The sequence below is a fragment of the Montipora capricornis genome, chromosome 9, assembly GCF_036669925.1.
Source record: "Montipora capricornis isolate CH-2021 chromosome 9, ASM3666992v2, whole genome shotgun sequence".
Classification (NCBI taxonomy): Eukaryota; Metazoa; Cnidaria; class Anthozoa; order Scleractinia; family Acroporidae; genus Montipora; species Montipora capricornis.
Window position 1 is genome coordinate 40,388,082 of NC_090891.1, and position 12,152 is coordinate 40,400,233.

Below are 12,152 nucleotides of genomic sequence, written 5' to 3' on the forward strand. Positions count from 1 at the left end.
ACATAATAAGGGTACATATATTTCACAACTACTAGATTGACTGCATGAATAATCAAGAAAATGGCATATTCAGAATTATATGATGACTCTTTCTTCAATAATAATTTAAAACTCCAGTGTAACTTATTTGCGGTACCTTTTGCTGGTAAAATTTCTGTTTTGCAACTATTTGCCACAATAATAAAATTAAAATATTCGCACATGCTTTCTCACGTAACATCGATCAATCTCAGCCAGCAGCATTCACAAAAAAATCACGCGTGGTTTCTCAGCCTCGTAGCCACGTCATAAGGCGATATGTCATTTGTTATGATCACAACAAAAATGGGGTTTGGCTGAGTTTAAAAGGGCTTTTTAAACGTACCTTTCAAAGACACGAAATCTAAAACGGCAGTAGTTTCATCAGAATCCATCAAGAACTAAACAACGTTATGAATATCTGATTGCATGCATGGGACAACTGCATTCGATCGTCCATCGCAGAAGAACGGTCCAGCTGGAATCTTTTCCAGACCTCAGCCAGTTTCCACCTGAAGTTGCTGTGTCTGTCTTGTCGCACTTAAATGCCACGGATCTTTGTCTGGCCGCTTGTGTTTGGCAGAATCTCGCCAACAATGAACTACTGTGGCAGAGGTTAGTCGAAGTGTCCTTGACGTTCGAGGCTAACATGTTTATTCTAGTTCTAGTACTCTGTACTTTGAAAGACGCAAGTCCAGGGCAAGGCTACATAGAAAACACAAATTTTCATGAATGTTCTAGCCTAGCTTTTGTAGGCTAAACCTCAGTTTTTTTTATTCCCTAGCCCGTTATAACAAAGCCTTGTAAGATACATGTACAGTTTTGTTATTATTATCATTCTTTGAAAAATAATGGGTAATTTGAGGGCTACACAACTGAAAATACACTGACAGATGACGAAGTCCTTGGTCACTGCATATACTGCATACTGTATTTTATTTTGAGGTTTCCTAAGATACCGCGATAAACAGGAAACCTCATGGAAGCAATAACCTTCTATCAACAATTCACTACTAAGGTAGTTGATTTTAATTTCAACTAACATTCCAATACATAGACTTGTAGCACTGTAGGCAGATATACATGTTATGATGTAGAATATTAATTCAGCTGTCCACCGAAATACATGAAAGCAAACCAAAAAAACTGCAGTGTAATAGGAGCTGATAATTTAAGCATTATCTGTTATTGTTCAGTTTCTTTTCATTATGCACTTTGCCTTGTAATTACATCTACATTGTACATGTGTATCAAGCTAATTATTTGTTTAATTATGTCATCACAATTTTTGATATAATTAACCTTTCCCTGCTGAGAGTGAGATAGATTTTACTCTGGCTAAGGCCAAATGATTTTATGTTTTGGCTACAGTTGTGTTCATCTGAGTTTAACAAATCCACTCCTTCAACAACCTCGTTGGAACTGACCAAAGTCCAGTTCATTCTTAAATCATATGAGTAACATGCAAAGTTCAAGTGTACAGTATATGACTTCTACAGTCACAAGACTAATTTCATAGCGTACTGATTACTGAACAGTTGAGAAGTTGCTGATGCATAATCACTCCATTTTTTTATGATAAATTTTTAAGAGAGGGGTCATCACATTTAACTCTTTCATTCCCACCAGCAAAACGTTCATTCTCCCAACGAGAAGAATAGAGTTCTTTGTTAGGTAGTCATGAGAATTTGATGATATATCAAGATCATGCATGTACCTCTTAAGCTGATAATGATCTTCATTTTCAATACGTGTCTGACTGACATTTAATTGAAATTGTGAAGAGAATTTAGCAGCAGTAAAGAAGACTGAAAATATTCCAGGCTTGAATGTTTGGTTGTTTTTTCAGTGATTTTTTACTTCTAGTTATTTTGTTTAACAACAATGATCTTTCACTTGGAAGATCATTTCATATCCATATTTCCAAATGATGTACACTGTACACAGAACATGACTTTCATTACATTGTTTCATAAATGTTCTGTGTGGAAGTTAACTAAGACCAAAGCAGAAGGATAGGGCCCTATGGATAGTAGGCCATTGAGGCAGTCTTGATCAGCAAAATATTTCTACACCGTAAGGGACACCAACCACGAAAGATTTAAAATCTGCAAATTTTACCGTTGAGTCAACTCCTTTGATACCAGACCACCCCACCCCCCCAGAAATGACCAATCCCACTCCCCATTATTAAATCTTGTTGACCCATCAGATCACCAAGTAATGATTTTTGTCCCGTATCCTGTAGACTCCTCAATAATCCAGGAGGGTTGGCATAATTGCAGCCATTATTATGGTGCTGTTGAGGACAGGCTTTATTCAGTGCCTTTGACATGTTCGGTACACTGTAATAGCCCAACCTCACATTTGAAATACATTTTAAAATCAATGTTCAGATTCCATTATGAGGCTTTATTATAATAACAATAATTTTTTTTTAAATTTTGAAAATTGTGGAAACAAGCCAAATTTGAAAGTATGAAATTAAGCCTGAAAACTTGGTTGTCCTTATTTGGTAAATATTGATTAAAAATGTGGAATGTACAGTGTACAATGTACATGTAGACTGTTGTACAAAGGACAATAATTTAATAAATTATTACTGATATCTAAAATTCACTGGGTGGAAATAGTCAATCAGTTTCAATAGTACTGTTATTGTTATTATTGATGAGAGGAGTTAGACAACTTGTCCTTTGAAAAAAGATCCAAAGTGAATCTCCTGTGAAGACATGACAGGGCTTCATTTGAAAGAGAAATCACACTACAATTAACCAAATGTTGCTTTGCATAATGTATTTGAAGGTCTGAACAAATAGGAATTGTTTTTACTTAATCAAAGGTTGTTCCTACTAATTTGTTGTTTCATGTCCTTTTCCATTAAGCCTGGCAAAGTCCACATGGGGTTATGTTTCAGCCTACAAAAGAAAACATCAGGTAATTTTCGAATTAAAATTAAGGTGACTGTGATTAAGTTAAAAACTGACAGAATTTGGATCATAATTTAGTTTTAAAGAAAGCTGTTTGGGAAAAAAAGCCTATTAATTTAAAGTAGCCTTAAGGAAAGGTGCATGAGACATAAAAAAAGGCTTTTCTTTGACAGCTTTAATTAACCTCCTGACACCTCAAACACCCAAGGATACCCCAAGGTGGCGAGTAAAATTGTCTGCTGTTATACAGAGTAAAGTCTGTTTGGTCTCACTCCCAGGAGGCAATGGGTTAATTTTGTAAAGAAATTTTAAATGCAAAGGCACACTGTTAAACTAGTCTCACTTTTTGTGAGAATACTCGTGGAAGCATGGTGATGAAAAATGGGCCGTTTCTCGAAAGTCCTGAAACTTTACGGGCCATTTTCAGGTGTCACGATTCCTTTTGTAACTCAAGAACAGAGAGCATTTAATTTGTCAAACTTCACAGTTAATTTTCTTTTTGGTACCTTGAAAGCATGTTAAAAGATTGGCTTTCAAAACAAGCGGTTGGCAATTTCACAGATGGCTTTTTCGGGCCCAAAAAGTTTTTGGGACTTTCGAGGAATGCAGGAACTCCTAAGAAACTTGTTGATTTATGTTTTATTTTATGAATTTTGTGCATTCTCTTGTGAATTATGCGATTTTTCGTGAATTGAGCGATCGGCTGCAATTTGAGGTCGATTGTGCAAAATCGCACCTTCGTGTAATATCAGAAGGCCTGTACATTGTAGTGTAGAGAGGGCTGTTGAGGGCATTTTGTTGCACAAATTATCACAGAGGTGACAACACCTGGTATCGTACATGCTATTTTACCGGCCCAAACATCCAAATGGATTGGGTACAATAGTTTTGAGTTTTGAGCATGATATTTCAGTATTAGCATCTTTAATAAGGTATGTTTGGATGTCCTTGATATAAATCAATGGCAAACAGCACAGCAAAACTTCAAATAAATATTCTATTCCAAAGAGAAAGAATACTCCAAAAAAGCAAGCGAAAAAGCCTTCAAAACAACCTTGCGTCACACAATGTCTGATTGACTAAAAGTTTGTATGAAAATTGGCGTGTATGTCAACGTTTTGATCAAAGTTCTGTCCTTCCAAAAATGTCAAAAAGGCCTCAAGGGCATGATAAAGTCCCAAGAGTAAATAAATTTGCATACTGCATGCACACTGTAGTGGTGAACTCTACATGGAAAGACCCTTGCTGCTTCCAACTGATGCCCCAGTTGCATGGTTTGCGCTCGGCTGACGCACAAAAAGACACCAGCAAAGACTGTAATAAAAGAGACAATAATAATTATAATTATCATAATAATCATAATAATAATAATTTCAGTTGCATTAGTTAAGAGTAATTAGCCATGTTATCTACACTTATTTTGTTTTTGTTTTTGAAGGAGAACCTATCTTTCAGACAACTCTATATGCTCTTAGATGAAGGAACCTGTCTCTTCAATTTTGATCCACACCAGGTTAGTTTGTACTAAGAGCAACTACGTTTTTTTGTTTCTTAGTGGTGGAATATTAAATAGAGAAGAACTGGTAACCCTTAATTTAACCCTTGAAAGAGTAATGATGATGATGATGATGATGATGATAATAATAATAATAATTTGTAAGCGCTATTTATTAGTGCAAGGCTGATGTATATATATATGTGCTTTTCTTTTCATTGGCAACTTGTATGCAAGAGGGCGTGTACATATGTTAAACCCAAGTCCAGTTGTTAAGTGTATCGGAAGCGTATCCTTCTTTAACCTAGATCACTTAAGCATCTGAGACAACTAAGGTGTGCCAGAAGTGTGACAATCAAACTCACTTAATTTCTGACATTTAATGGCTAGTACATGTATTGAAGAGTAAATCGCCAGTGGTATACCTGTATTTGACGTTAAAAGATATGTCTCATCATTGTGGGCCTAGAGGTTGTTAATCGATTCATCCCTGAAGCAGCTCCCATTGATGAGTAAAATCATCTGGCATGTAGACATACATGTAGTAAAATCTATAATTATTACTCTCAGGATTGAAATGGTTAATTATTCTAATGTTCCAACATTAAAAGTTAGTAGCCCGAGTCATTTTTTCAAGAGTGCAGAATTAATTAATTAAAAGTGAGGGTGAAACACCTTGTGATAAATTAGGTGCTCATTCGGGCTGCAGTACTCGTTCAGAAATTTGGTCGCCTGCGCTTGCAAGTAAGGTGGCCTAGGCAACGGGGCGACTGTTAGGCAGCAGCCTTGTTAGTGTCACCATAGTTAATATATGTAGGCTGGTTATGAAACTCGACAACTTTCTTTGTTTCATGTTTTTGTTCGCGTTTTTGGCCTTGACCCTGCACAAAACCTGACAAAAACACGCTTTTTTCGGCAGGATAACCAATCAAAAGCTTCGACTAATTTATTCGAAATTAACTTGCAAACCAAAAACAAAAGATTGTGCAGAGTCACGGTGGGTTCAACATCTAATTGCGACTGTATTGTTCCTGCTTTTGAAATTTCCAGGGTCTCATAACCAGTCCCTAGATTAACTATGGTGTCACTTTTGATAACATTATTGTGCTTAATTTTTAATTCAGGGAATGCGTTATTTTGTGACAAACAATTTACTTGAAGACTCAGTAGATGACATTGCTAAATTTATTAACTGCAGTGGCGTATTATATGGTCCATCAGTGCGAGAGTATCTCAACAGCAGGTAAATATTTGTTAGTAGGTCATGGTTTTTGTTGTGCCTTTCATGCAGACTCTAAGAATTCAAATTACATGGTTTTTATTTCTGTCAATCACTTTAGTCTATTAATTGCAGTAGTGTCAGTGATTCATTATTATTGTGATAGACAGATCAAAGTCAACTTTGCGAGATTCTGTTTTTAACACAGAAATTTGTTCTTATGGCCTGAGTTGGTCACTTGTGTCCAGAAAATTATGCACCTCATCAAACCTATTACAAAATACCTGAATCTGATTGGTTCTGTGCATGCGTATTGGTCATTGGTGCGCGATCACGTGGGTGTCCAGTTACAGGTATCCAATTTGAACAACTCCAAACTGGATACCTGTAATATTATTGGACACCTACGCCATTCCCACGTCAATCACAGGTACTTGCAGTTTTGCTACTGTTTGTAAAACAGATTGAATATAATTTTATTTTTGGTAATAGTTACGATTTTAATTAGTAATTGAACCTCATGCTGTAAAATTCAGGGAGTAATTGTGAGTGTGATTTTCAAGTCAACCTCGCGATTTTAAAATCACTCGCACGATTACTCCCTGAATTGTACTCCACTCAGTCCAGTTATTATTACTAATTAGATATAGGCCCAATCTTAACATCCAACACGAAGTGTGCCTTTACCACAAAGCCTTTGCCACCTTTTTTTGACATCATTTTTGTGGTATTCTATAAGCTCTTTATTCTTACCAATGATTGTCTGCCATATTTGGAACCGCTAAGTGGAATAAGACTGCTGGCCTTATGAGTGTGCACAACACAGGGTGTTCAAAGGACAGAATGGGTGAGACATTATAGGATAAGAAAGTGTATTACGTAATGTTTTACACTTTATACTTAAGATAGGAAGTTTTTTTTTCTTGTTTTCAGAATTTCATGATAAATCAGGAAAATCTGTTAAAAATTGGGAGACCGGGAGGCAACACATTTAATTCGGGACGTTTGGAATCTCTGTATCAGGCCACCGACTGTTGTCAAGAAATGTGATCGAGGACAGAAAAGAACGAAAGTGTGAATTAAAATACATTTGACTTTTCAGGGCACATGATGTGTAAATTTAGGTGAATGTTGTACTGTGATAACAAGAATTGCAAGCCTGGGTTTAGTTATTTACTTAATATTATGAACTTGTTAACAAGCCCTTTGTGAAGTGTTGGTTGGGTGACTCCAACATCAGATCCTTATCGGTCAAGTAAAAAGGTAAAACTGCACTTAATTGGTTAGATTGCAGACTTAAATTATTTGATATTTCTGTTCTCTTTTGTTGTGCAGAAGAGATGTTTTACAAGAAATTGTTAACATGCAGAATTATGAGGGAGTTTTTCTACCAGTGGCCTTAAGGTACATGTAAATAATAATTATTCTTATATCATCATCATTTTATTATTATTATTATTATTATTATTATTATTATTATTATTATCATCATCATCTTATTCGGCTGAGAGTGAGTGCTCAACCAATTGGGGAGACTGTAAAACAAATCAAATCACAGAAAATTCCCGGGGGGGGGGGGGGGGTGCTTGTCGTTTCTCTTAGAGGTGTACATTTCGGATTTTGGTCTCGCTTAAGATGTTCTCGGCAAAACGCCATCAAATGTAGCCGTGAAGGTCTCGTTTTTGCACGTGAAGAACTAGAGAAATATCTATTGAATGTTTTAAATTGTGGTCTCTTTTAGGGGTAAAAAAAAGCCTAGCCCACGCCCAGATTGGTCTTTTTTTGTTGTTTAATTCAGAATTTCCGACGAGCCTCCCCGCCCCTTCATATGCAAAGTTCCCCCACCCCTCCGGGAGAAAATTAAAGCAGATTCAATCAAAATGTTGGTTTTTGAGGAGAGGGGAAAACAGAGTACCCTGAGAAAAGCCTATCAGAGTAGATTAAAGAACAAACTAACTCAACCTACATGCCAACAGGAGCACATTTACAGTGTAGAAGGAACAGGCATGGCGAATATTTATCGGGGAATCTTACATTTTGCCTGGTTAACACAAGCCATCTATCAGCTAAAAAATCAGCACTGAATATTGAAAGTGCATTGCATAATGAGCGATCTCTGAATCTTTGACCGCAATTTACCTGATAATTTCTGACTAATGACACTTTGAACAATTCGAAATTTTACGAAGAATGTATGGGCACATTAGCGCTTTTGCCACCCAAGATTTTATCAGGTTTTGATGGCTAATGACTCGCTCGTTATTAAAGCTAAAAGGCTTAAGATTGGAGATTTGACTGATTTAACACGTTCTTTTACCTTTTGAAATTAATTTGTAAATAACATGATGCCTTCTCAAGTAAAGCTATGATCCTCGCAGTTATGAACGCAATTTTTGACAATTGCGTTGTGAAGCTTGAAAACCCGTGACCTCGCGATACCGGTGCGACGCTCCAACCAACTGAGCTATGAAGCCACTGACGTTGGGAGCTGATGCCTTCTGTTAGCAAACTCGTATGTTAATGAAGCAAAATGTAAACAATGACGTCAGCAAAGATTTCATTGTATCCTACAATGCAATATATACTTAATTGACGGCTCCCCATGGGGGCTTTTCAGGACCAATGACACACAACGAAACGACGGAACAGAACAACAACAACAACAACTGTTAAGAATTCCGACTGGCCGGAGGCAAACCAGTTGACTATTTACCAGTGCATCTTGTAAGTTGAACCAGGGACTACCAGGATCAAATTCAACGAGTGGCTAGAGCGGGTCTTGAACCCGGGACCCCCGGATCTCAAGGCAAGGCAAGTGCCCTAACCACTGGGCCACACTAACCCGACTCAGGTTCTATTTCTGGACTCGCCATTTTCCTTGTTCTACCATTTTCTCCTCCCAGTGAAAACAAAATTTCCATTTTCCGATTGGGGGTGCTGGTGTTTCTTCCAATTTAGTTTTACTCAACCGTTTGCTAATTTTCATGCCTGAAAGGCAATCTGTGGTTCGATGCACCCGCATTTTCTGTGTAATAACTACAGCGGTGGATAACTACTTCATCTACTTGGTGCTATAATTTGTTGTATTTCAATCTGTTTCAGGCAATTTTTTACCCGAATGCATCCCCCAGAACAGCGTGGCGAGTTCTTAGATACTCTTCTGAACAAGTTTTCCATCCAGTTTTGTGCTACAAACCCAAACACTCCCTTTACACCTGGTAAGATGTAGACCTTATTTTCTGTACAGCTTTGAGGGCAAAGAGTTTTTACAATTAAATTTTCTAATGATGTCGAATGTGACTCATTTCCTTTTCACTGTTTATCTTTCACTATAACAATACACAACACAGACAGTAACATGTCCATGACGAGCTATGCGCCTTGAAGTTCACTGATGACGCCATGGTTAATTTCCTGGGAAAAACCTCACCAAAGTCCTTAGCTTTTTTAAACCTTTGCGGACTGGGGATAGTGGAAGATTTAACGGAAACACGTTTTCGTTACTCGCTCGTAATTAAACATTTCAGTGTGAATTTTTTGTGGGGGTGGTGGTGGGAGGGATGTAGTTTGGGGTGAAGAGCTTAAAGAAGCGTGGAAGCTAAAATAAACGAAAAGAAGAAATTCGATGAAGATTGTTACCAAAGTGTGACGGAAACGGAAATACTGTAAGTCTCCAAGGACTGCTCAGGACATCTCTGTGTTCCCTTTGGCTTTTGTTGTCTGCGTCATTTTGAGTTTTTGTAAAACTTTAAAAATTGCTTACATGTAGGTGAGGCTACTCTGAGTTTTAATGCATGTATGACCGGACTTATGTAGTTCTTTCTTTTTCAATTGATATATTCGTGGAAATTTACCAAGAGCATTTTCGTTTACGTTTACGTTTACCAGTTTCAGCACTTGGACTCCTTCAATTTGACTACTGTCTGTTTTTAAAGATCCGTTGCAAATGAATATAATTCCCTTCAGACTACAGCTCCTTTCTGCATTTGTACTGCACACTTTTTAGCGAAGCTGTTGCCCTCACCGTTCAAACGATAAACGCTTGGCTCTCTATCTTATCCTCATTACTCAAAGCTTGTGCAGATAGCGTGATATTGGAGAATTTATTTGACGTCAAAACTCTCATTCAAACACTGTATTTTCCGGGTGTTGTCCGATTTCCAAAATGGCAGGATTTGGTGTGAAAGGAATATAGAAGGCTATCTGCAGTAGCATCGATCGTGTGGAACATGCTAACCTTTTTACACATACAGGGTGAGACGAAAATGAAAAGATGAGGTTGCCCTTCGGGCAAGCTGTTACTTGTAGTTACTAGCCCGAAGGTCTGAGGAGGTAGCCCGAAATTAAATTGTTTATAAAATATATTTCGGTCGCTTTTGTAAGCAGAAAAAGCCATGACGTTATTTACGGACGCGGTGCAAAACGTTGTCACGCTACGATAATTTGGCCTCATAACATTATCATTTTCTCTCAGGAGCTTTCTGCTACACACTTTTTGGTATAAAAGCTCAATTTATCATCAGAAAAGGGGAACCAACGGTGCTTGCCCATCGGGCAAGCGACGATAAGAAAACGCTAGCCCGACAAGTCATTCCACTAGCCCCGGGCTATCGGACAGCACTTTCGTCGCGCCCTGACATAGCAGGCGGAAACAACTCTTAAATACCCAAAGATGGCACGCACAGCGATCATTGTAAACTTAACTATAGTGTTCAATAATTTGGGATCTGTTGAAGTTAGGGGTGGAGACATCGCGCTCTTAAGAGCCGTGTGGACACTTGTCAAGACAGCCTGCGCTAAGTGTTACCCATTCACTAAAAAAAGTCTTCTTTTTTTCCCTTTTGCAGAGAGCGTGTTTATCTTGTGCCATTCCTTAATTCTCCTCAGTGTGGATCTTAGCAGCCCCCACGTCAAAAATAAGATGTCAAAAAGAGAGTTTGTCAAGAATCTTCGTGGACTTGTCCATGGAGTTGAGACTGACTTCCTGGGAGATATGTATGACAATGTGTACCTAGAGGGACATATTGCCTTGAAAACCACTAAGTGCTCCCAGAAAGTGACCTTTCCATTTGAGAGGCCATATGGCAAGATATTTTTACACATGTAATGATCAAATCATTAACTTATTTGCGTTTGCACAGGCCTGGAAAAGTCCAAGGAAAAAAGGATTGCATCCTTAAAACGCTCCAGAACACAGAATACCTGCAAAAGTCTGAAAAATTCTTCCAAGAAGTCTTCAATGTTGATGCTTTACAGAGAGAAAGAGGACTCCATTTTCTTATATAAATCTGAATAGGGTTATTTGTGCCTAATTGTGCCGAAACAGATATTAGTCCTGGAAAAACTGTTTGTTGTTAAATTTCTCTTCCAAAATTCTACACGAAACTGTTAATATTGCTCCAGTTGTTGGTCCAATCGAATTGAAGACTCAACATTTTAGACTCTTATATGATATTTTATAAGTTTGGAGGTTTGCTCTGTATGGTTCTGTTTTTCGTTGGTTTAAAACCATTTTTTATTGGGCCGTATTACCTACCTACACTTGGCCCCAGTTGTTCGAAGGGTGGATAGCGCTATTCACTGGACAACTCAATTGGTTTTGCTAGTGTTTATCCGCTGGATAGTGATTTATCCGGTGGATAGCGTTATCCACCTTTTGAACAACCGATGCCTGTTAAATGAGATAAACCAAGCATCTAGGATCTTGGAGGGTAGATAAAATCCTACGTTTTAACCTTTTGAAGGCTCGATTCATCGGTTGTTCCAGCCGCACTCTTATGCAAATTTTAGAAGTTACGCTTTGCCTGCGAAGTTGTAAGAGATGCAATACTTTAGCTGAGGTGTATGATGTTTTTACTCAAAAGAATATTTGTCGAACAGAAGCGTAATAATAATGAACTTAGAGCGGTTTTTAATCGAGTGTCGAAAGTAATTAGAGAATTGCTTTGGTTTTGCATTACTTCACTCAGTGATTGGTTCATAGTTCTCGCGCCACTTTTTCAACCAATCAGAAGTGAAACCAAAACCAATCGTGGCTCGCGCGTGCACATTTTCCCGCGCTCTGTGTGGGCTACGTGTAATTACTTCGAGGTTTGATTGGTTTACCGGACTGTCTCCGTCCTTTTTGATTGGCCAAAGTAATTCCTTTGGTTTTGGTTTTACGACACCCAATGGAACTCGCTCCATTTGACGAACCGAAGCGTAATAATGATAATGAACTTAATGTAAGTGTCAAGTCTTTTAGCGCCAGGGCACTAATCGGGGCACACTGGGGAAAATTAACTCAAATCAAATGAAACGTTTTTTGAGGAGAGGGGAAAACCAAAGTACCCAGGAAAAAACTAGAGAACCAACAAACTCAACCTTCACATGACGCCTAGTCTGGAAATCGAATCCGGGCCACATCGTTTGGAGGCGAGTGCTTTCATTTGGCCACTGAGCCAACACTTCTGGTCGCCGCGCCAACTTTGCACTGTTCTAACATTTGGCT

The 12,152-nt window shown here is 38.1% G+C and overlaps 1 protein-coding gene across 1 annotated transcript; it reads left to right on the forward strand.

Moving 5' to 3' along the window:
- Positions 1 to 276: 276 nt before the first annotated feature.
- On the forward strand, positions 277 to 11,621 carry LOC138016447 (F-box only protein 8-like). The gene is made up of 7 exons (XM_068863587.1): positions 277 to 633; positions 2,904 to 2,955; positions 4,387 to 4,461; positions 5,568 to 5,686; positions 6,998 to 7,066; positions 8,765 to 8,880; positions 10,510 to 11,621. The coding sequence occupies exons 1-7, from the start codon at positions 452 to 454 to the stop codon at positions 10,767 to 10,769; spliced, it is 873 nt and encodes a 290-aa protein (XP_068719688.1). The 5' UTR covers positions 277 to 451; the 3' UTR covers positions 10,770 to 11,621.
- The last annotated feature ends 531 nt before the right edge of the window (positions 11,622 to 12,152 follow it).